The sequence below is a fragment of the Mobula birostris genome, chromosome 7 (genome assembly GCF_030028105.1).
Source record: "Mobula birostris isolate sMobBir1 chromosome 7, sMobBir1.hap1, whole genome shotgun sequence".
NCBI classification, from domain to species: Eukaryota; Metazoa; Chordata; class Chondrichthyes; order Myliobatiformes; family Myliobatidae; genus Mobula; species Mobula birostris.
In genome coordinates this window covers 173,579,216-173,603,974 of record NC_092376.1, presented here as the reverse complement: position 1 = coordinate 173,603,974, position 24,759 = coordinate 173,579,216, and the positions used below count along the sequence as shown (strand labels likewise).

Below are 24,759 nucleotides of genomic sequence, written 5' to 3'. Positions count from 1 at the left end.
CTTTCACCGCCAACATAGCATAAACCTAACAAAGTTAACCTATTTACTAACTACTACTACTGCTACTACTAATCCTACTTATTATCCTAACCCATGTATTTTTGGAACATGGGAAAAAACTGGAACACTCGGAGGATACCCAGGTGTTCCTAGGAAGAACGTACAAACTCCTTACCGACAGTTTCGGGAATTGAATCCCAGTCTTACAGATGGCATTGTAAAGCGTTATGTTAACCATAATGTTACTCACAGACCCCAATTATTAGTCATGGAACTGGAAACTATGTGGGGCTGTGAGGTAAAAAAGCACAAGAGGGAACTGATTGGGCAGCTTTTTGGAACAGACCACAATGGCTAGTTGGTTTTCTAATGTCCTACAAGATAGAGTCGTATAACACTACAGCAAAGTAACAGGTCCTTCGGCCCAACTAGATTGTGCCAAACTGTCATTCTGCTTAGTTCCATCAACCCACACTCGGACCATAGCCCTCCATATGCCTCCCATCCATGTAGTTATCCAATCCTCTTTAAAATGTGTGCATCCATCACCTCGGCTGGCAGCTCATTCCACACTCTCACCACCCTCTGAGTGAAGTTGTTCACCCTCATGATCCCTTAAACATTTCACCTTTCATCCTTAACCTATGACCTCTAGTTCTAGTCTCACCTAACCTCAATAGAAAAGCTTGTTTGCATTTACCCTATCTATACCCCTCATAATTTGTATAACTCCATCAAATCTCCCCTCAATCTCCTACGCTCCACGGAATAAAGTCCCAACCTATTCAATCTTTCCCTGTAATTCAGGTCCTCAAGTCCTGGCAACATCCTTGTAAAGTTTCTCTGCACTCTTTCAATTTTATTGACATCTTTCCTGTCGGTAGGTGACCAGAACTGCACACAGTAATCCAAATTAGGCTCCACCAATGTCTTATAGAACTTCAACATAACATCCCAATTCCTGTACTCAACACTTTGATTTATGAAGGCCAATGTGCCAAAAGCTCTCTTTATGACCCTCTTTACGATTTGATGTGCCAGATGCTTCCTCCTCCATTTTTAGAGGGTGGTAATGCATCTGGGAGGGCAAATGGAGGAGATGCTGTACAGCCACGCCGTCCTGTACAGTTCCAGGATCTGATGGCTGTGAAATTTGGGATTCTGTGGGCAGGATGGAGGCCTGAAGTCTGTGAGTCTGAGGCCAAGGACTGGAGGTCTGGAGCAGCCTGTCCTGGAGTCCGAGGGTTGGGGGGCGGGGGTGGGTGTGTGTGTGTGTGTTGTTTATTGTGGCCGTTTCTGTGGTCCCTCTGAACACAAAACATCCAACACTGCAGCACAGTAAAGGCCCTTCAGCTCACAATTCTGAACCGACCTTTTAACCTGCTCTAAGATCAATCTGACCCTTCCCTCCCACATCACCCTCCATTTTTCTACCATCATTTTTAGGTCGGCTGGTGGCGCAGTGAGATCGTTGGGCTCGAGAACGGAGCTTCCCGAGTTCGATCCAGTGACAGACCGCACTCCCCGTGCGCGCTCTCATCCGCGCCAGGTTGATGTCGAGCTCACAACTCAGCCTCGTAAAATAATACTGCGAAATGTCTGTGCGAGGAATGGTGCCCCACACAGCCTTTCGGACTGCGCCTTGTAAGGCATGAAAATGCCCGATGCTCTCCTCCCAGGTCTGAGTCAACGTCATCATCATCATTTCTAACATCCACGTATCTATCTAACAGTTTCTTAAATGTCCCTAATGTATCTGCCTTTACCACCACCCCTGGCAGGGTGTTCCACACACCCACCACTCTCTGTGTAAAAAAAAAAATAGCTCTGACATCCCATTTTATACTTTCCTCCAATCACCTAAAAATTACGCCTTTTTGTATGAGCCATTGTGGAAGTGAATGGAATGTTGATGCTGAAATGTGTGGTGATACTTGCAGACTACCCCCAGACCATCCTCGGGTTGTGTTGGTGGTTACGCAAGCCACGCATTTCACTGCAGGTATACGTGATAAGTAAATGTGAATCTGAATCCCGCATGGTTCCAGCATCTGGAAGCTGGCCAGGGCTGGTGGTAGAGGCAGTGAGGGTTGGGATTCTCTGGGAAAGACGGGAGGGCTGGATAAACTGAACAGATCCAACATCTGACAACACAGCAAAAAGACAGAGTGTAAAGGCAGATGTTACCCGGCAAGGGATGAAGTCTTCCCGTTTGTTCCTCAGGTAGTTGGAGAGGTTTCCGTATTTGCAGTACTCCACGATTACCATCAGGGGCCCTGCAGCGGGTAAGGACAGGCTGGTTACAGGAGAAATATCACCCACAATGACAGCTCTCGGGAAGGAGCCTCACTTGTTCGGAAAACACACGGTTCAGGAAGGCAGCTGACCACCTCCTTCTCTAAGGCATTTAAATGCTGGCTCAGACTGTGAAGATCACATCTCTTTAAAAAATCATGCCACTTGGTACCTGAAACATGTCCTTTCAATCTATGAGGTTCACTGGGAACTGTCAGGTGTAATAAGATGGGTCAAGGGGCTGAGGGAGATGGACGAAAGGTGCAGTGGGGGGGGGGGAGGGGAGAGCCTAATTAAATTCTTTGAGGATGTGATGAAACAAATTGGTGAAGGCAGAACAGTTGGATAATTTGGGTGTTAAACAAGGTGCCCCATGGTAGGCTCATTCAGAAAGTCTTGTGACATGGGAACCTATAGTGGAGGGTGTAGGACCAGAGGACACAGCCATCGACGTCCATTTAAAACAAAGGTGAGAAGGAAATTCTTTATTGAGAGGGTGATGAATCTGTGGAATTCACTGCTACAGATGGCTGTGGAGATCAAGTCATTAAGTATATTTAAAGTGGAGGTTGGTAGGTTCTTCATTAGCGAGGGCGTCAAAGGTTATGCAGAGAAGGCAGGAGAATGAGGTTGAGAGGGATAAGATATCAGCCATGATGGAATAATAGAACAGACTCGATGGGCTGAATGGCCTAATTCTACTCCTGTGGTGTTACTATAGCCCCTGGTTTACCATTTGCTTTGGTGCAGGCTCCCAGCAGGTTAACAACGTTGAGGTGGTTTCCAATGTGGATGAGGATCTTCAGTTCAGACATCAGGGCTTTGTGCTCATTGGCTGTGGCTCCATCTAAACAGACAATCACAGCACATTAACCCCTGTTAGTATTGTCACTGCCCTCCATGGACACCAGCCCTCACATTTCCTCCAAAGGCAGCACGGCGTCAGTCTCGAATTTACACGCGGGAGGGAGGGAAGTTTGGGGGGGGGGGCGGAGATTTTGGAGTTCTAACATTTAACGGTCATTCATCCTTTGGGGGCACTCCTCTGTTTTAGTGGATGGTTGCAAAGAAAAAGCATCTCAGGATGTATATTGTACACATTTCTCTGACGTTAAATGAACCTTTAAAACCTCTGATTTTGCCCCCTCATATTAGCTATTTCCAGTCTGGGAAAAAGACTCTAACTGTCAACGCATCTATGCTTCTAACCATCTAGTACACCTCTATCAAGTCATCTCGCTTTCTCCTTCGCTCTAAAGAGAAAAGCCCTAGCTTGCTCAATCGTTCCTCACAAGACATGTTCTCTAATCCAGGCAGCATCCTGGTAAATCTCCTCTGCACCCTCTCTAAAGATTCTACAATTTTTATTGCATTCCAATTTTAATGTTTTAATGGGATTCACAAGCCACTGAACCCACCAGCCTCTGCACAAGTGCCACGGGTAGGATTGGTATTCAGTGGGTAGCCTCGTGACCATAAACACAAGAGATTCTGCAGATGCTGGAAATCTAGAGCAACACAAAATGCTGGAGGAACTCAGCAGGTCAGGCAGCATCCAAGGAAATGAATAAATTGTCGACATTTCAGGTTGAGGCCTTTCATCAGGACTGGAAAAGAAGGGGGAAGATGACCAGTCCTGATGAAGGGTCTTGGCCCAAAATGTCGACCGCTTATTCCTCTTCGTAGATGCTACCTGACCTGCTGACTTCCTCCAGCATTGTGTGTGGTTATTGGTTCTTTAAGGTTGTTATAGCTGGGGATGGTAATAGTGACAAGCTCCCACTACCTATTAAGTGTCCCTGTAAGTAACTCAAATAGCCTCTAACAACCAAGTTCAGCTCCTGGCCTTCACATGTGGCTTAGCTACTAAGCCCGGTGAAACCATTTCTACTGACAGGAGAAGGGGCAAAGGGAGGCTACTGGCACCTTAAAACTCTGATCTCAAACCTCCACTGTGTTGCGGCTATGCCCACACATGGGGAAGGCTTCAGAAGTAAACCCTGGGGGAAACCTCTGGAGCTGGAGTCCCTACGGTAGACCCTGACTGACGGAAGCCTCAATGACACTGTAACCATATAGCCTTCTGCGTCAGGATCACACCGCGGGAAACGACTGGCAGCAGAAGTTTATGGTGTCCTGGATTACTGGATGCAGGTCTAACGTCAACTGAGGATCTGACTGGATCACCTGTTCAGTGTTGACCACATCAGTGTGAGGCTGTGCAAGTGCAGCAAGGGAGGGGTTAAAATGGTGTGCTGACATGGTAGAGCAGCGAGGTGTCACAGCATGTAGTGACTATTGTAATACTTTACTGCTGCTGTCTGTAAAGAGCTTGTACTTTATCCTCATGACCATGTGGATTTCCTCCCAGTGCGCTGGTCTCCCCCCACATTCCACAGACGTACGGGTTAGGGTGAGTAAGTTGTGGGCATACTATGTTAGTGCCAAGAGCACTGCGACACTTACAGGCTGCACCCAGCACATCCTCGGACTGTGTTCGCGGCTGAAACAACGCATTTCACTATGTGTTTTGATGTGCATGTGACAAAGCTTATCTTTATTTGAACGTTGAGATGGGGAGAGGGAGAGGGTATGTAGGTGGTAGGGGGTGAGGTTGTGGGGTAACACAGGAAAAGCTGTGGTGGCTGAGCAGAAGGATTAGGAAGGGTGATTCAAGATTTAAGATTGTTTGTCACACTTCAGTACACGAGCGTAAAGGAGAACAAAATGATCATTACACTGGATGCTGCAAAAAACAAAACGATAAGCATAAAGAATATTAAAAAAATTAAAAACAACACAATAAATATAACTCCATAAAAGCAATTCTATAAAACACAACGTACAAGTGACATAGACCAATTGATTACACAGGTGACGTTAGGTGATGTGTATATGATGGTGACTGGGGGTGTGGAGGGTGGGCAAACAGTCCATGAGCAGGGTGGGTGGGATCCTTCCTGAAGGATACGGCCCTTTTCCAACACCTTTCTGTATATATGCTTTTGATGGCAGGTAGGCTAGCGTGGTGTTGGGCAGTTTTAACAATCCGTTGTAGAGGCTTCCTGTTCGCCACAGGGCAGTTTCTGTAATATATATATATATATATATATATACATACACACACACACACACCTTTCAGTTTCTGTACCAATGGTGAATGTGGTGATGAGGGGAGAGGTCAGAGAAGGGTAAGTGAGGTGGTGAGGGGGCTGAAACCTTGGCTGATGGGTGTTAGGCACTGAGAGTTCACTCACTCACCTTTCAGCATCTTCACAGCTACAGTCCTGCAGCTGCTGCTCTTGTCGATCCCGAAGGCCGAAGCCTCTACCACCTTCCCGAAGGCTCCATGACCCAGCGTCTTGCCTGAGGGAACAAATGCGTGAGCGGTGAAGAAACAGGCCGAACAAGTTGTGCTGTCAACCAGAGGGGAGGACACTCACCTAACCGAAGTCGGTCCCGAGGAAACTCCCACTTGCTGGAGTCGTAGGGCAGGTACTCACTCTGTTCATCCAGAGGTACCTCACCTGGATCCATGATAATGGACAGGTATCCGGTTTTGATGTCGGCTGGATTGGTCTGCAACAAGAAGCATGGTCAGGCTCAGCTGCTATCTGAACAAATACTGTAGGTCTGATGATATCTCTCCCCAGAAGGGTTTGACAATTGTCTAAGAGAAGAGTAGCTTTGTCACATCTACAATGAAACACCAAAGCATAGTGAAAGATGTCATTTGCATCATATACAAAGAGCGTTGTTGCAGAAAAGCAGCATCCATCATCAGGGACCCCCACCACCCAGACCACACTCTCTTCTCACTGCTGCCATCAGGGAAAAGGTATAGGAGCCTCAGAATTCACATCACCAGGTTCAGGAACAGTTACAACCCCTTAACCATCAGGATCCTGAACCAGAGGGGATAACTTCACTCAACCCAACACTGCACTGTTCCCACAACCTATGGACTCACTTTCACGGACTCTTTGTCTCATATTATTTACTATTTATTTATTTGATGAGATACAGCACAGAGTAGGCCCTTCCAGCTTTCGAGTTGCACCACCCAGTAACCCCATTCTCAACATTTATTGCTTTTTTCCCTGTATTTGCAGTTTGCTGTCTTTTCCACATTGATTGTTTGTCCATCTTTGTTGTGTGCAGCTTTTCATTGATTCTATTGTGTTTCTTTGTACTTACTGTGAAAGCCCGCAAGAAAATGAATCTCAGGGTTGTACATGGTGACGTACATACAATATATAGTTTTATAATAACCTTATTTTGAACCTTGAACACAGTCCAAGGACGTACTGAGGGTGGACTACAAAAGTCACCATGCTTTTGGCTCCAACATAGTCTGCCCCAAACCTACTAATCCTCACAAATATATCTTTGGAATGTGTGAGGAAACCAGAGCACATGGTATATCCTGGGATTTGAAGGGTTGAATAGCTTATTTATGTCCTTTATATTCTTTTGTTTTTACACAAATGCTCCATATATCTTATAATCTTGTGGAATCAGGTGGGGTTTCACAGTCACCGTGGTGCTGTTAGCTTTTTATTCCAGGTTTATTCCATGACTTGAACTGAACTTCCCAGCTGTCTCGGTGGGATTTGTAGTGTTCAGGAATCTAGGTCCTATCATCACTGTTCCAATTACCCTACAGTCAGAACCCCAATCGCTGGCACTATGAAGCAGTACACTAACTGCAGGCTGCTACCCTACGGACTAGTCTGTGTCGATCGGTTATTCTGCCCAGCCTCACCGACCTACACCCGGACCATAGACCTTCATACCCCTCCCATCCATGTGGTTATCCAAGCCGTCTTAAATGCTGCAATCAAACCAGCATCCACACTCGCACCACCCTCTGAGTGAAAAAGTTCCCCATCAAGTTCCTCTTAAGCATTTCACCTTTCATCCTTAACCCATGACCTCTATTTCTAGTCTCACCCGACCTCAGTGGGAAAAAAATCTGCTTGCATTTACCCTATCGATACCCCTCATAGTTTTGTATACTCAGTCAAATCTCCCTTAATTTGCCTATGCTCCAGGGAATAAAGTGCTAAGCTATTCAACCTTTCCCTGAAACTCAGGGGGGTGCAATTACACACGGTACAGGGAGCTGGAACTGGAATTGGCTTATTATCGTCACATGTACTGAGATAACAGAGAAAAGATTGTGTTTGCATGTGATCCAAACAGATAATTCCATACATAAGTGCATCAAGGAGGTAAACTGGAAAACAGAATGAAGAATCTACACTCGGTGGCTACTTTATTAGGTACACCAGCTTGTTAATGCAAATAGCTAATCAGCCAATCATGTGGCCATAAGACATAGGAGCAGAATTAGGCTATTCAGCCCATCGAGTCTGTTCTACCATTCCATCATGGCTGATCCCAGATCCCACTCACCCCCATACACCTGCCTTCTCATCATATACTTTGATGCCCCCACCGATCGGGAAACTATCAACTTCCGCCTTGAATACACCCATGGACTTGGCCTCCACTGCAGTCTATGGCAGAGCATTCCACAGTTCCACTACTTTCTCACTAAAAAAAAATTCCTCCTTACCTCTGTTCTAAAAGGTCATTGCTCAATTTTGAGGCTGTGCCTTCTAGTTCTGGATAGCTCCACCTTAAGAAGCATCCTCTCCATATCCATCTCTGCACTCATCCTTTCTGAGAAATGAGGCCCAAAACTATTGACAATACTCCAAGTGTCTTATACAGGCTCAGCATTATCTCCTTGCTTTTATATTCTACTCCCCTTGAAATAAATGCCAACGTTGCATTTGGCTTCTTCACCACAGACTCAACCTGTAAATTAACTTCTGGGAGTCTTGTACATGGACTCCTAGGTCCCTCTGCACCTCTGATGTTTGAACCTTCTCCCCATTTAGATAATATTTTGCACTATTGTTCCTTTTATCAAAATCATACATTTCCCAACACTGTATTTAATTGTCACTTTTTCGCCCATTCTTCCAATTTGTCTAAGTCCTGCTGCAATCACATTGCTTCCTCAGCACTACCTACCCCTCCACCTATCTCCATATCATCTGCAAACTTTGCCACAAAGCTATCAATTCCATTATCTAAATCACTGACAAACAATGTGAACAGTAGCGATCTTAATACTGACTTCTGAGGAACACCACTAGTCACTGGCAGCCAACCAGAAAAGTCCCCCCTTATTCCCACTCACTGCCTCCTGCCTGTCAGCCATTCCTCTATCTATGCCAGTATCTTTCCTGTAACGCCATAGGATTTTATCTTGTTAAGTAGATTTGTGTGTGGCATCTTATCAAATGCCTTCTGAAAATCCAAGTAAGTGACATCCACTGCCTCTCCTTTGTCCACCCTGTTTGTTACTTCCTTGAAGAACTCTAAAAGATTTGTCAGGCAAGATTTCTCTTTACAGAAACCATGGTGACTTTGACTTATGTTATCATTAGTCTCCAAGTACCCTGAAACCACAACCTTCATAATAGTCTCCAACACTTTCCCAACCACTGAGGTTCGGCGAACTGGCCTCTAATTTCCTTTCTTTTGCCTTCCTCCCTTCTTAAAGAGTGGAGTGACATGTGGCAGAAACTCAATGTATAAAAGCATTTAGACATGGTCAAGAGGTTCAGTTGTTGTTCAGACCAAACATCAGAACAGAGAAAAAATGTGATCTAAGTGATTTTGACCGTGGAATGATTGTTGGTGCCAGACGGGGTGGTTTGAGTATCCCAGAAACTGCTGATCACCTGAGATTTTCACACTCAACAGTCTAGATTTTTCAGAGTATGGTGAGAAAAAAAACAAAAAATACCCAGTGAGCAGCAGCTCTGTAGGCAAAAACACCTTGTTAATGAGAAGGGTCAGAGGGGAATGGCCAGACGGATTCAAACTGACAGGAAGGTGACAGCCACTCAAATAATCACACATTATAACAGTGGTGTGCAGAAAAGCATCTCTGAATGCATAACATGAAATCTTGAAGTGGATGGGCTACAGCAGTAGAAGACCATGAACATTCACTCAGTAGCAACTTTATTATTTACAGGAGGTACCTAATAACGTGGTCATTGAGTGTAATGTCACAGTTTCAGAGAAAGTGCAATGTGGGTAGAGAAAGTGCAAAGGCCATAACAAGCTAGACAGGGAAACCAGGAGTCTATCTTTTTGTTTTTCGGAGGTCCATTCAAGAGACTTATAACTGAAGACAGGAGACTGGAGCCCCGGAGGACAGTTCTGGAGTTGGAGGACTGTTCATGTGCATCAGTGGGATGGAGGAAAGGGACCGGTTTTCCTGTTGTTGTTTGTGTTCTGTGTTGTTCCGCTGAGCATTGTGGATATGCTATGTTGGCAAAGGAAAGTATGGCAACACTTGCAGGCTTCCCCCAACACATCGCTGGACTGATTGTTAATGCAAATGACATATGTTTTGATGTACATGTAATAAATAAATCTGAATCCGAACAGCAGCATAAAAGCTGACTTGAGCCTGGCAGAAGGTACCTTCCACCTGATGGTAATGGTTGGTATTGACTTATTGTTTAATACATGTACTGAGGTTCAGTGACAAGCTTGTCTTGCACACTGTTCACACAGATCAGATCATTACACGGTGCACTGAGGTAGAACAAGGTAAAACAATAACAGAATGCAGAATAAAGTGTCACAGTTACAGAGAAAGTGCAGTGCAGACAGACAATAAGGTGCAAGGTCATAATGAGATAGATTGTGAGGACAAGAGCCCATCTGTCATCATTGAGAGGCGTTGATCATGGGATAGTCGGAGGCTTTTTCCCAGGGCTGAAATGGCTAACACGAGAGGGCACAGTTTTAAGGTGCTTGGAAGTAGGTACAGAGGAGATGTCAGGGTAAGCTTTTTTTTTTTTTTTTTATGCAGAGCGTGGTGAGTGCATGGAATTGGCTGCCGGCGGCGGAGGTGGAGGCGTAAACGATAGGGTCTTTTAAGAGACTCCTGGATGGTTACATGGAGCTTAGAAAAATAGGGGGCTATGGGTAAAGTCTAGGTAGTTCTAAGGTAGGGACATGTTCCTTTGTGGGCCTAAGGGCCTGTATTGTGCTGAAGGTTTTCTATGTTTCTAACACTGGGATAGAAGCTGTCTTTGAGCCTGGTGGTATGAGCTTTCAGGCTTTTGTATGTTCTGTCTGATGGGAGAAGGAAGAATCTCTGGGGTGCGTGGGGTCTTTGATTATGCTGGCTGCTTTACTGAGGCAGCAAGGTGTAGACAGAATCCATGGAGGAGGAGCTGGTTTGCTTAATTTGAAGGGAGGGACTAGATTTGGAGGTCCTTCATTTTTTCATTTTGGTCGTCCCACACTTTAGAAGGGGACTGAGGCTGGTAGAAAGCAATGGGGAGGAAGTTCAACAAACCTGAGTTTTTTAAAGTGTTAACAGTGTGGAAGCATGCAGAAGTTCTGAGATCTGAATAAATTAAGTGCCAATTTGAGCTACTTACCCCCAGGAATCTTACCCGCTTGACGTTACAGAAGATGAGGATGAGCAGAATCCAGAAGAAAACGGCAATGACTCCTGTCCCAACTAAGATCACAACCTCGATGTTCGATTTGTCCCCACCACCTGTTGTAAGACCATAATATATGGAAGCAGAATTAGGCTATTTGGCCCATTGAGTCTACTTCACCATTTCATCATGGCTGATCCAATTTCCCTCTCAGCCTCGATCTCCTGCCTTCTCCCTGTATCCCTTCATGCCCTGACCAATCAAGAATCCATCAACATCTGCCTTAACTATACATGAAGACTTGGCCTCCACAGCTGCCTGTGGCAAAGAATTCCACGAACTTGGCACTCTCTCCTCATCTCAGTTCAAAATGGACACCCCTCTATTCTGAGGCTGTGTCCTCTGGTCCTAGACACTCCCACCATAGGAAACATCCTCTTCACATCCACTCTATTGAGGCCTTTCACCATTCAATAGGGTCACCCCTCAGTCTTCTGAACTTCAGCGAGTACAGGCCATCAAACACTCTTCATGTGACAAGGCGTTCAATCCTGGAACCATTTTTATGTACCTCCTTTGAAACCTCTCCAGTTTCATCACATCCCTTCTAAGATAAGCAGCCTAAAACTGCTCACAATACTCCAAGTGATGCCTTGCCAGTGCTTTATAAAGTCTCAACATTACATCTTTGCTTTTATATTCTAGTCGTCTTGAAATGAGTGCTAACATTGCATTTGCCTTCCTCACCACAGACTCAACCTGCAAATTAACCTTTAGGAAATACTGCACAAGGACTCCCAAGTCCCTTTGTGATTCAGTTTTTTAAATTTTCTCTCCATTTTGAAAATAGTCAGCCCTTTCACTTCTTCTACCTAAGTGCATGACCATACACTTTCTGACACTGTATTCCATCTACTACTTCTTTGCCTATTTTCCTAATCTGTCTAAGTCCTTCTGTGTTCTCTCTACTTCCTCAAAACTACCTGCCCCACCACCTATCTTCATATTGTCAGCAAACTTTGCAACAAAGCCATCAATTCCATCATCCAAATAATTGACATAAAAAGAATCAGTCCCAACCCTGTGGATCACCACTAGTCACCGGCAGCCAATCAGAACAGGCTCCCTTTATTCCCACTCTTTGCCTCCCGCCAAACAGCCACTGCTTTATCTATGCCAGAATCTTTCCTGTAATCCCATGGGCTCGTAACTTGTTAAACAGCCTGATGTGTGGCACCTTGTCAAAGGCCTTCTGAAAATCGAAGTACACAGCATCAACTGATTCTCCCGTGTCCACCCTGCTTGTTATTTCTTCAAAGAGTTCCAGAAAATTTGTCAGGCAAGGATTTCCTTTGAGGAAACTATGCTGACTACAGCCTATTTTATCATGTACCTCCAAGTACCCTGAGACCTCATCCTTAATAATCAACTGAAACATCTTCCAACCACTGAGGTCAAACTAACTGGCCTATAGTTTCCTTTCTTTTGCCTCTCCCTTCTTGAAGAGTGGAGGGATATTGGCAATATTCCAGTCTTGCAAAACCATTCCAGAATCTAGTGGTTCTTTAAAGATCATTTCTAATGCCTCCACAATCTCTTCAGCCACTTCTTTCAGAACTCTGGGGTTTACACCAGGTTACTTATCTACCTTCAGACTTTTTCGTTTCCCAAAAATCTTCTGTCTAGTTATGGTAACCACACACTCACTTCATGCATCCTGACACATAGAACTTCCACCATACTGCTAGTATCTGCCACAGTGAAGACTGATGCAAAACACTTCTTCAGTTCATCCACCATTTAATTGTCGTTATGACCTCTACAGCATCGTCTTGCAGCGGTCTGAAATCCACTCTCGCCTCTCTTTTACACTTTATGTATCAAAAGAAACTTATGGTATCCTCTTTAATATTATTGGCTAGCTTACTTTCATGTTCCATCTTTACCTTTTTAATGACTTTTTAGTTGCCTTCTGTTGACTTTTAAAAGCTTCACAATCCTCTAAGTTCCCACTAATTTTTACTCTATTAAATGCCCTCTCTTTGGCTTTTATGTTGGCTTTGACTGTTCTTGTTAGCCACGGATGCGTCATCTTTCCTTTAGAATACTTCTTTCTCATTGTGGGGAAGGGTAAGATCTGAGTAGGGAGGGGGCAAATCTTCAACACTTCTTATGTCCAGCCCATGATCACACCACAGACTGTAATTCAACAGAGCAACCTTCGGTCCATCCAGTCTGCATTCAATAAACTACACACATGTGTTTTGCATCAGTCTGGTATGGAGGCTCCAGCGTAGGGGATTAGAAGAAGCTGCAGAAAATTGTAAACTCAGTCTGCTCCATCATGGCCTCACTAGCATCAAGGACATCTTCAAAAGACGAGGCCTCATTAGGAACCTCCATCACCTTGGGCCGGCTGGTGGCGCAATGACATCAGTGCCGGACTCTGGAACGGAGGTTCCCGGGTTCGAAACCAGTCAGGTCTGCTCCCGAGTATGTTTTCCATCCCTGCCGGGTTGAGTGTCGAGATCGCAACTCGACCTCGTAAAACAAAAGGGAGAAATACTGCGAAATGTCTGTGTGAGGAGTGGCCCACCACACAGTCTCTCTCTCTCGCTCCACGCCTTGTAAAGGCGTGAAAAAGACATCATCCTGCCAACGTCGCACACGCATGGATGCACGCGCCAAAAAAACAGGAACCTCCATCACCAAGCAAATGCCCTCTTCTTATTGCCACCATCACAGAGAGATACAGCAGCCAAAAGACATACACTATACGTTTTAATAACAGCTTCTTGACCAGCGCCATCATATTTCTCAATGGACAATAAACCCATGTACACTAGATGCTTTTTTTCCCATTCCTAATATATAGTTATATCTATATAATTTAATAATTATATTAGTTGACTTTATAGTTTTTTATACATATATATATATATATATAAATAAATAAAAAGGCCTTTTGACCCACAATGTTGTACGGACCTTTGAACCTACTCTGAAGATCAATCTAATCCTTCCCTCCCCTTTTCCTTTTAATTCAAAAAAATTCATCAGTGATAGTTTGGGGAGAGCAGGTGAGTTGCAATCACTCCAAAGGGTGCTGGGACCAGGAATGGTGGTGGGAAACCATTTCGTCTGTCAGGGGATGGGTTTGACAGAACTGGAGGACATAATGGTCAATATGAGCCCAGATACACAGCTCACCCACATCCAGTCCAGGTGCAGGAACACAAATGGGGACACCATTTGGGATTCAGAGGTTGTACTGCACTGTGGGACGGGTGGTATGGGGGGGGGGGGGTTCACATTGTGGGAGGAGTGTTGCATCGGCCAGTATTGTATAACAAGTTCTTGAGCAAGTTCACTGACACCCCGTCCACCTGTCCATTCTGTGGGCAGGCGAAGTCAGTGTACCATGCTTTCATGGAATGTGAGAGGTTGCAGCCCCTCTTTCTCAAGGGGCTGCTGCTGAGTTTCTGGCTGCACCTGAGCTCCTCATATACGGGCACCCAGTTCAGAAGGGGCAGGGTGAGAGGAGGATTTCCTGGTGGGCTTGCTCCTGGGCCTGGCCAATATGGCCATTCACGATTCTAGGCGGCAGAAAATGGAAGGCGCTGCTTGGGCTGACCGCCTGCCACTTTTCCAAAGATACGTTCATACCTTACTGTCCTTTGGAGAGGGAGCATGCAGCTGCAGCGGGCTCATTGGGGGAATTTTGGGAGCGGTGCGCCACCGCAGGGTATTGACTGTTTTATAGACGGTAGTAACCATATTTTAATTTGACTATACTTACTGTCTTGTAAATATTGACTGTCTATGCCTTGCGTATATGTGACATAATAAACTCCTATAGTTTTGTTAAAAAAAAGGAGTGGTACTAAGGGAGGGTCAGTACTGAGGGAGGGTCACTCTGCGGGAGGGATGGTACTCAGGGAGGTTCATACTGTATTGGGGGTTACTGAGGGAGGGTCACACTGTGGGGGGGGGTAGTACTGAGGGAGGGTCACACTGTGGGAGGGGTGGTACTGAGGGAGGGTCACACTGTGGGAGGGGCGGTACTGAGGGAGAGTCACACTGTGGGAGGGGCGGTACTGAGGGAGGGTCACATTGTGGGGGGGTGGTATTGAGGGAGGGTCACACTGTGGGAGGGGTGGTACTGAGGGAGGGTCACACTGTGGGAGTATTGGTACTGAGGGAGGGTCACACTGCACTGAGAGGTTACTGTGGGAGGGTCACATTTTGAGAGGGGAAACACTGAGGGAGAATCACACTTAATATGGATAGAAATACTTGCAATATGCTCAGCTCTGGTTGCCTTATTATAGGAAGGATGTGGAAGCTTTAGAGAGGGTGCAGAGGAGATTTATCAGGATGCTGCCTGGTTTAGAGAGCATGCCTTATGAGGATAGATTGAGTGAGGTAGGGCTTTTCTCCCTGGAGTGAAGGAAGATGAGAGCTGACTTGATAGAGGTGTACAAGATGATAAGAGGCATAGATAGAGTGGACAGCCAGAGACTTTTCCCAGGGTAGAAATGGCTCATATGAAGGGGCACAAGTTTTAGATTAACTGGAGTAAAGTATAGTGGGGTTATCAGGGGTAGGTTTCTTACACAGAGTGTGTTGGGTGTGTGGAAAGCCCTGCCAGGGGTGGTGTTCTGTAATTTTATACGTTCTATGAAATGGCATTAAGAGCAGGGAGACTTCTATCACAATTTCTGCAGAAGACTTTGGTATTTTATCGCTTTTCTGAGAGGAACAACCACATGGACGTTGACCAGACCTTGAAGGACCCTCTTCCGCCCACAGATCAGCTGAAAACTTTGCTCACTGCCCACTCTCCCGGAAACATTCACTGGGTGGGGTAGTGAACAGTAAGCCCTGGGGTGAGGGAAGGTGCTACAGCAATGCAGTGAATTTGTGCTGAGGCAGGTCTGGACTTGGCTCTCCATGGAGAGGCTCTATGTGATCGGTGGTGTGTAGGGAGATGCGGACGTTCACTGACCTTGCACAGAGACGAATGCGCTGGAGTTGACACAGCCCTTGGAGTTGCAAGCCACGCAGCGGTACAGTCCAGAATCGTCTTCCTGTGCCCGCGGGATGGTGAGGGTCTGGTTGTGCTCGCTGAGGACCACCCCTGTGTTCAAGCACACACTCTGTTAGATGGGTTGTTCTGCGTGGGCCACAGACCAAAAGAACACGTGATACAGGAGCAGAATGATACTATCTGGCCAGCATGGCTTATTTATTATCTCTCTCAACCCATTTTCTCCTGCCTTCTCCCTGTAACACTGACACACTGCCTAATAAGAGAAGAGAAGTTATAAGCCGTGTCTCCCCTCTCTCATTATGGGCAATGTGAGATCGCTGGGTAATAAAATGGATGAGATGACGCCGCTAGCCAGGAGTCAGAGAACATTTCGAGAGAGCAATGTTATGTGTTTTACTGAAACGTGGCTGAACAAGGACATACCCGACCAAAACGTTTCCATAGAGGGCTTCCAGACCGTTCGGGCTGACAGGCATTGCACTGCGAGCGGTAAGCGTAAAGGAGGGGGGCTTGCTGTTCTGGTAAACAACAGACGGTGCAATCCTGGTCATATTACGATCAAGGAACGTGTTTGTAGCCCGGATATTGAACTTTTTGCTGTTGGACTCCGGCCATATTATTTGCCAAGGGAAATCTCACATGCAATTGTGGTTGTTGTGTACATCCCTCCCTCTGCCAACCCGACGTCGGCATGTAACATCATTTACACCATCATAGTCAGATCACAAACCTAGCACCCGAGTGCCCTCATTACCATCTCAGGTGACTTCAACCATGTTACTATGGCTAGACACTGCCCAACTTCACGCAGTATGTGAGCTGTACAACCAGAGGGGAGAGGACTCTGGACTTGATGTATGCTAATGTTAAGGATGCATACAGCTCCTCTCCCCTCCCCCCATTGGGAAGGTCAGATCACAACCTGACGCATCTCAAACCCTGCTACGTGCCTCTGGTGAAGAGTAAACCTGCAACTTCGAGGACAGTGAGGAAATAGTCGGAGGAGGCTTATGAGGCGCTCCAGGGTTGTTTTGAGGTGACAGACTGGCAGGCACTCTGTGAGCCACATGGAGAGGATATTGATGGGCTCACAGAGCGCATCACTGGTTACATCAACTTCTGTGTGGACTGCAATGTTCCGACAAGAACTGTTCTTTGTTATTCAAATAACAAGCCATGAGTGACAAAGGACATTAAGGGCATCCTGAACGCTAAAAAGAGGGCGTTTAGAGATGGAAATAGGGAGGAGCTGAGGGCAATACAGAAGGACCAGGGAGGCTAAAGACAGGAATAGGAGGAAGCTTGAGTGGAAGCTCCAGCAGAAAAACATGAGAGAGGTCTGGAGTGGGATGAGGACCATCACTGGGTTCCGGCAAACTAGCAACAGAGGAGCTGAAGGCAGTGTGGACAGGGCCAAAGAAATTAAGAGATTTGACATTGTGGCCCCTGCCCATCCCCCATGATTCATCTGTTGTCGGCCCCCAACCAACACATATTCAACTCTCCCCTCTTACCCCTCCTCACAGTCCCTCACCCTGCTCTCATGACTATACCCCTTCCCCATGTGAAACCACCACGGTGGGCATCACAGCTGAACAGGTGAGAAGACAGTTGAAACGTCTCAACCCAAGCAAGGCTGCAGGCCCGGATAGTGTCAGTACCAGGGTGCTCAAAGCCTGTGACCCTCAGCTATATGGAGTACTTCGCCATGCATTCAACCTGAGCCTGAGGCTCCGGAGGGTTCCTGTACTGTGGAAGACGTCCTGCCTCGTCCCTGTGCCGAAGACGCTGTGCCCCAGCGGCCTCAATGACTACAGACCGGTGGCTTTGACCTCTCACATCATGAAGACCCTGGAGAGACTTGTTCTGGAGCTGCTCCAGCCTATGGTCAGGCCACACTTAGATCCCCTCCAGTTCGCCTACCAGCCCCGACTAGGAGTTGAGGATGCCATCATCTACCTGCTGAACCGTGTCTACGCCCACCTGGACAAGCCAGCGAGCATTGTGAGGGTCATGTTTTTTGACTTCTCCAGTGCGTTCAACACCATCCGCCCTGCTCTGCTGGGGCAGAAGCTGACAGCGATGCAGGTGGATGCCTTCCTGGTGTCATGGAATATTGATTACCTGACTGGCAGACCACAGTACGTGTGCTTGCAACACTGTGTGTCCGACAGAGTGATCAGTAGCACTGGGGCTCCACAGGGGACTGTCTTGTCTCCCTTTCTCTTCATCATTTACACCTCAGACTTCAACTACTGCACGGAGTCTTGCCATCTTCAGAAGTTTTCGGATGACTCTGCCTTAGTTGGATGCATCAGCAAGGGAGATGAGGCTGAGTACAAGGCTACGGTAGGAAACTTTGTCACATGGTGTGAGCAGAATTATCTGCAGCTTAATGTGAAAAAGACTAAGGAGCTGGTGGTGGACCTGAGGAGAGCTAAGGCACCGGTGACCCCTGTTCCCATCCAGGGGGTTAGTGTGGACATGGTGGAGGATTACAAATACCTGGGGATACGAATTGACAATAAACTCGACTGGTCAAAGAATACTGAGGCTGTCTACAAGAAGGGTCAGAGCTGTCTCTATTTCCTGAGGAGACTGAGGTCCTTTAACATCTGTCGGATGATGCTGAGGATGTTCTACGAGTCAGTAGTGGCCAGTGCTATCATGTTTGCTGTTGTGTGCTGCGGCAGCAGGCTGAGGGTGGCAGACACCAACAGAATCAACAAACTCATTCGTAAGGCCAGTGATGTTGTGGGGATGGCACTGGACTCTCTCACGGTGGTGTCTGAAAAGAGGATGCTGTCCAAGTTGCATGCCATCTTGGACAATGTCTCCCATCCACTACGTAATGTACTGGTTGGACACAGGAGTACATTCAGCCAGAGACTCATTCCACCGAGATGCAGCACTGAGCGTCATAGGAAGTCATTCCTGCCTGTGGCCATCAAACTTTACAACTCCTCCCTTGGAGGGTCAGACACCTTGAGCCAACAGGCTGGTCCTGGACTTATTTCCTGGCATAATTTACATATTACTATTTAATTAGTTATGGCTTTATATTGCTATATTTATACTCTATTCTTGGTTGGGGCAACTGTAACGAAAATCAATTTCCCTCGGGATCAATAAAGTATGACTATGACTAATAAAGAACATATCAACCTCCACTTTAAATATTCCCAATGACTTGGCCTCCACAGCCATCCGTGGCAATGAATTCCACAGATCCATCACTCTCTGGCTAAAGAAATTCTTTGTCATAGAGTCATAGAAGAGCACAGCGCAGGAACAGGCCCATAGGCCCTTCTAGTCCATGCTTACTCTCATCGTCTTGTACCAGAAGCATATTCCTCCATACGCCTACCATCTATGTACCTATCGAAACTTCTCACAAGCGTTGAAATCGAGCTTGCATGCACCACATGAGCTTGCAGCTTGTTCCACATTCACAACCCTGAGTGAAGAAATTTCCCCTCATGTTCCCCTTAAACTTTTCACCTTTCACCCATGACCTCTGGTTGTAGTCCCACCCAACCTCAACGGAAATAGCTTGTGTGCATTTACCCTATCTATATCTCTTATAATTTTGCACACCTCTATCAAATCTCCCATCAATTTTCTATGTTCCAAGGAATGAAGTCCTAACCTATTCAATCTTTCTTTATAACTCAGGTCCTCCAGTCCCTGCAACATCCTTGTAAATTTTCTCTATACTGTTTCAACCTTGTTTACATCTTTCCTGTAGATAGGTGACCAAAACTGAACACAATACTCCAAATTAGGCCTCATCAATGTCTTACACAACTTGAACATAAAATCCCAACTCCTGTACTCAATACTTTGATTTATGAAGGCCAATGTGCCAAAAGCATTCTTTGTGATCCTCCCTAACTGTAGTGTCATTTTCAATGAATTATGGACCTGTATTCCCAGATCCCTTTGTTTTACCACACTCCTCAGTGCCCTACCATTCACTGTGTAAGACCTACCCTGGTTGGTCCTCTGGAAGTGCAAAACCTCGTACTTGTCTGTGTTAAATTCCATCTGCCATTTTTCAGCCCATTTTTTCAGCTGTCCAGATCCCACTGCAAGATCTGATTCCTCACTGTTCACCACACCACCAACCTTGGTGTCACCTGCAAATCTGTTGATCCAGTTAACCTCATTATCATCCAGATCATTGAAATAGATGACAAACAATGGACCCAGCACCAATCTCTGTAGCACACCATTAGTTACAGGCCTTCAGTCAGAGAGGCAGCCATCTACTACCACTCTCTGGTTTCTCCCACAAAGCCGATGTCTCATCCAATTTACTACCTCATCTTGAATACCAAGTGGCTGAAACTTCTTGACCAACCTCTCATGCAGGACTTTATCAAATGCCTTCCTAAAATCCATGTCAACAACATCTACTGTCTTGCCTTCTTCAAATTTCCTGGTAACTTCCTTGAAAAACTCTTTAAGATTGGTTAGACTCCACCTACCACATATGAAGCCATGCTGACTGTCCCAAAATCAGTCCAAGTCTATCCAAATACTCCTATATCCAGTTGCTTAGAATACCTTCCAATAACTTTGCCACTACTGACGTCAGACTCACCGGCCTATAATTTCCTGGTTTATTCCTAGAGCCTTTCTTAAACAGTGGAACAACATTGACTATCCTCCAATCCTCCGGTACCTCACCTTCATTAAGGATAATTTAAATATCTCTGCTAGGGCCCCTGCAATTTCTGTACTTGCCTTCTACAGGTCCGTGGGAACACACTGTCAGGCCCTGGGGATTAATCCAACCTGCTTCACCTTAAATCAGCAAACACCTCCTCTGTAATCTGTACAGGGTCCATGAAGTCAATACCACTTTCATCTCTGTTTTAAAGGGACACCTTCGTATTCTGAGGCTGGGCCCCCAATATAGGAAACACCCTCTCCACATTCACTCTGTCAATGCCTTTCAAAATTTCATAGGTTTCAATGAGATCTCCCCCCCACCCCCATTCTTCTAAACACCAGTGAGTACAGGCCCAGAGGCCGGCAACATGTCCACAGCCCTGAATGCATCCCAACCTGTACATCTTCAGAATGTGTGAGGGAACTGGAGGTAACCCATGCAGTCACAGGGAGAAACTCTTTCCAGTCAGCAACGGGGATTGAACCAGAATCCTACAGCACCACTGTAAAGTATCATGCTAACTGCTATGCTACTGTGGTGCCCAACACCTATTTCATTCACAGGAAGTTTCCCCATTTGTATCTCGGTCCGGGACAGCAATTCAAATGCACAGGAATGCAAGAAGCTGCAGAGAGCAGTGGACTCTGCCCAGTACAATTGATAGTATCTACAGGAGATGCTGCCTCAAGCTAACATCCACCATCAAAGATCCCCATCATCTTCTCACAGCTACCATTGTTCAGGAAGAGCTACTTTCCTTTGACCATGCAGTTCTTGAACCAACTGGTACTATGCTAATCAGCACCTCTGTATGGCAACACGAAGAACACTTCGACTACAATGGATTTAAATCCTTTTTTTTGCTCTAGAACCATAGAACCATAGAACATTACAGCACAGAAACAGGTCTCTTGGCCCTTCTTGGCTGTGCCGAACCATTTTTCTGCCTAGTCCCACTGACTTGCACCTGGACCATATCCCTCCATACACCTCTCATCCATGTACCTGTCCAAGTTTTTCTTAAATGTGAAAAGTGAGCCTGCATTTACTTCATCTGGCAGCTCATTTAACACTCCCACCACTCTCTGTGTGAAGAAGTCCCCCCAATGTTCCCTTTAAATTTTTCCCCCTTCACCCTTAATCCATGTCCTCTGGTTTTTTTTTTCTCCCCTTGCCTCAGTGGAAAAAGCCTGCTTGCATTCACTCTACCTATACCAATCATAATTTTATATACCTCTATCAAATCTCCCCTCATTCTTCTACGCTCCAGGGAATAAAGTCCTAACCTATTCAACCTTTCTCTGTAACTCAGTTTCTCAAGTCCCGGCAACATCCTTGTAAATTCTCTTTGCACTCTTTCAACCTTATTAATAACCTTCCTATGATTTGGTGACAAAACTGTACACAATACTCCAAATTCAGCCTCACCAATGCCTTATACAACCTCACCACAACATTCCAACTCTTATACTCAATACTTTGATTTATAAAGGCCAATGTACCAAAAGCTCTCTTTACGACCCTATCTACCTGTGACTCCACTTTTAGGGAATTTTGTATCTGTATTCCCAGATCCCTCTGTTCCACTGCACTCCTCAGTGCCTTACCATTAACCCTGTATGTTCTACATTGGTTTGTCCTTCCAAAGTGCAATACCTCACACTTGTCTGTATTAAACTCCATCTGCCATTTTTTAGCCCATTTTCCCAGCTGGTCCAAGTCCCTCTGCAAGCTTTCAAAACCTTCCTCACTTGTCCACTACACCTCCAATCTTTGTATCATCAGCAAATTTGCTGATCCAATTTACCACATCATCATCCAGATCACTGATATAGATGACAAATAACAATGATCCCTGTGGCACACCACTAGTCACAGGCCTCCACTCAGAGAAGCAATCCTCCACTGCTACTCTCTGGCTTCTTCCATTGAACCAATGTCTAATCCAATTTACTACCTCTCCATGTATACCTAGTGACTGAATTTTCCTAACTAACCTCCCATGCGGGACCTTGTCAAAGGCCTTACTGACGTCCATGTAGACAACATCCACTGCCTTCCCTTCATCCACTTTCCTGGTAACCTCCTCGAAAAACTCCAATAGATTGGTTAAACATGACCTACCACGCACAAAGCCATGTTGACTCTCCCTAATAAGCCTCTGTCTATCCAAATACTTGTAGATCCTATCTCTTAGTACTCCTTCCAATAATTTACCTAATACTGATGTCAAACTTACCGGCCTATAATTTCCCGGATTACTTTTCCATCCTTTTTTAAACAACAGAACAACATGAGCCATTCTCTAATCCTCCAGCACCTCACCCGTAGATACTGACATTTTAAATATATCTGCCAGGGCCCCTGCAATTTCGACACCAATCTCCTTCAAGGTCCGAGGGAATACCCCGTCAGGTCCTGGGGATTTATCTACCCTGATTTGCCTCAAGATAGCAAGCACCTCCTCCTCCTCAATCTGTATACGTTCCATGACCTCACTACTTGTTTGCCTCATTTCCATTGACTCCATGCTAGTTTCCTTAGTAAATACAGATGCAAAAAACACATTTAAGATCTCCCCCATTTCTTTTGGTTCCATACATAGCCGACCACTCTGATCTTCAAGAGGACCAATTTTATCCCTTACTATCCTTTTGCTCTTAATATTCCTGTAGAAGCTCTTTGGATTATCCTTCACCTTGACTGCCAAAGCAACCTCATGTCTTCTTTTAGCCCTCTTGATTTCTTTCTTAAGTATTTTTTTTTGCACTTTTTATACTCCTCAAGCACCTTATTTGCTCCGTTTCCTATACATGTCATATATCTCTCTCTTCTTCTTTATCAGAGTTCCAATATCCCTTGAGAACCAAAGTTCCTTAATTCTTATTCACTTTGCCTTTAATCCTGACAGGAACATACAAACACTCTTAAAATTTCTCCTTTGAAGATCTCCCACTTACCAATCACATCCTTGCCAGAGAACGACCTGTCCCAATCCACGCTTTTTAGATCCTTTCTCATTTCTTCAAATTTGGCCTTTTTCCAGTTTAGAACCTCAGCTCGAGGACCAGATCTATCTTTATCCATGATCAAGTTGAAACTAATGGTGTTATGATCACTGGAACCAAAGTGTTCCCCTACACACACTTCTGTCACCTGTCCTAACTCGTTTCCTAATGGGAGATCTAATATTGCATCCTCTCTAGTTGGTACCTCTATAAATTGATTTAGAAAACTTTCCTGAACAATTTTACAAACTCCAACCCGTCTAGACCTTTAACAGTATGGGAGTCCCAATCAATATGTGGAAAATTAAAATCCCCTACTATCACAACTTTATGTTTCCTGAAATTGCCTGCTATCTCTCTGCAGATTTGCTCCTCCAATTTTCGCTGACTATTGGGTGGTCTATAATACAACCCCATTAATGTGGTCATACTTCTCCTATTTCTCAGCTCCACACATATGGCCTCGGTAGACAAACTCTCTAATCTGTCCTGCCTGAGCACTGCTGTAACATTTTCCCTGATTAGCAATACTACCCCCCAGCCCCCCACCTTTCATTCCTCTGCCTCTATCACGTCTGAAACATCAGAACCCTGGAACATTAAGCTGCCAGTCCTGCCGCCAAGTTTCACTAACGGCTATAATGTCATAATTCCATGTGTCAATCCACGCCCTCAGCTCGTCTGTCTTCCCCACAATACTCCTTGCATTGAAATAGACACACCTCAGAAGATTATTACAACCACACCCAACTCTTCTATTTGTGACTTGCATGAACTTCTAACATCATTTATTTTCACCCCCGCTCCACTATCTGCTCTGGCATCCCCCTGCAAATCTACAAACCCCATTTCCAGAAAAGTTGGGATATTTTCCAAAATGCAATAAAAACAAAAATCTGTGATATGTTAATTCTCATGAACTTTTATTGAACTGACAAAAGTACAAAGAAAAGATTTTCAATAGTTTTACTGACCAACTTAATTGTATTTTGTAAACATACACAAATTTAAAATTTGATGGCTGCAACACACTCAACAAAAGTTGGGACAGAGGCATGCTTATCATTGTGTTACATCACCTTTCCTTTTAATAATACTTTTTAATCGTTTTGGAACTGAGGATACTAATTGTAGTAGATTTGCAATTGGAAATTTTGTCCATTCTTGCTTGATATAAGACTTCAGCTGCTCAACAGTCCGTGGTCTCCGTTGTCTGATTCTCCTCTTCATGAT

General features: G+C 45.3%; 1 protein-coding gene across 10 annotated transcripts in view; it reads right to left on the bottom strand.

Moving 5' to 3' along the window:
• Positions 1-24,759, bottom strand: part of flt4 (fms related receptor tyrosine kinase 4) — a 264,141-nt gene that overhangs the window by 55,134 nt on the left and 184,248 nt on the right. For 9 of the 10 annotated variants that reach the window (XM_072264102.1, XM_072264100.1, XM_072264093.1 and 6 more), the window contains 6 exons: positions 15,796-15,927; positions 10,782-10,903; positions 5,739-5,874; positions 5,557-5,661; positions 3,029-3,142; positions 2,188-2,276 (listed from right to left, as the gene is read on the bottom strand). In XM_072264102.1, the coding sequence (XP_072120203.1) occupies positions 2,188-2,276; positions 3,029-3,142; positions 5,557-5,661; positions 5,739-5,874; positions 10,782-10,903; positions 15,796-15,927 (698 nt within the window). The remainder of the gene's footprint in view (positions 1-2,187; positions 2,277-3,028; positions 3,143-5,556; positions 5,662-5,738; positions 5,875-10,781; positions 10,904-15,795; positions 15,928-24,759) is intronic. The other variant, XM_072264095.1, reaches the window with a different exon arrangement.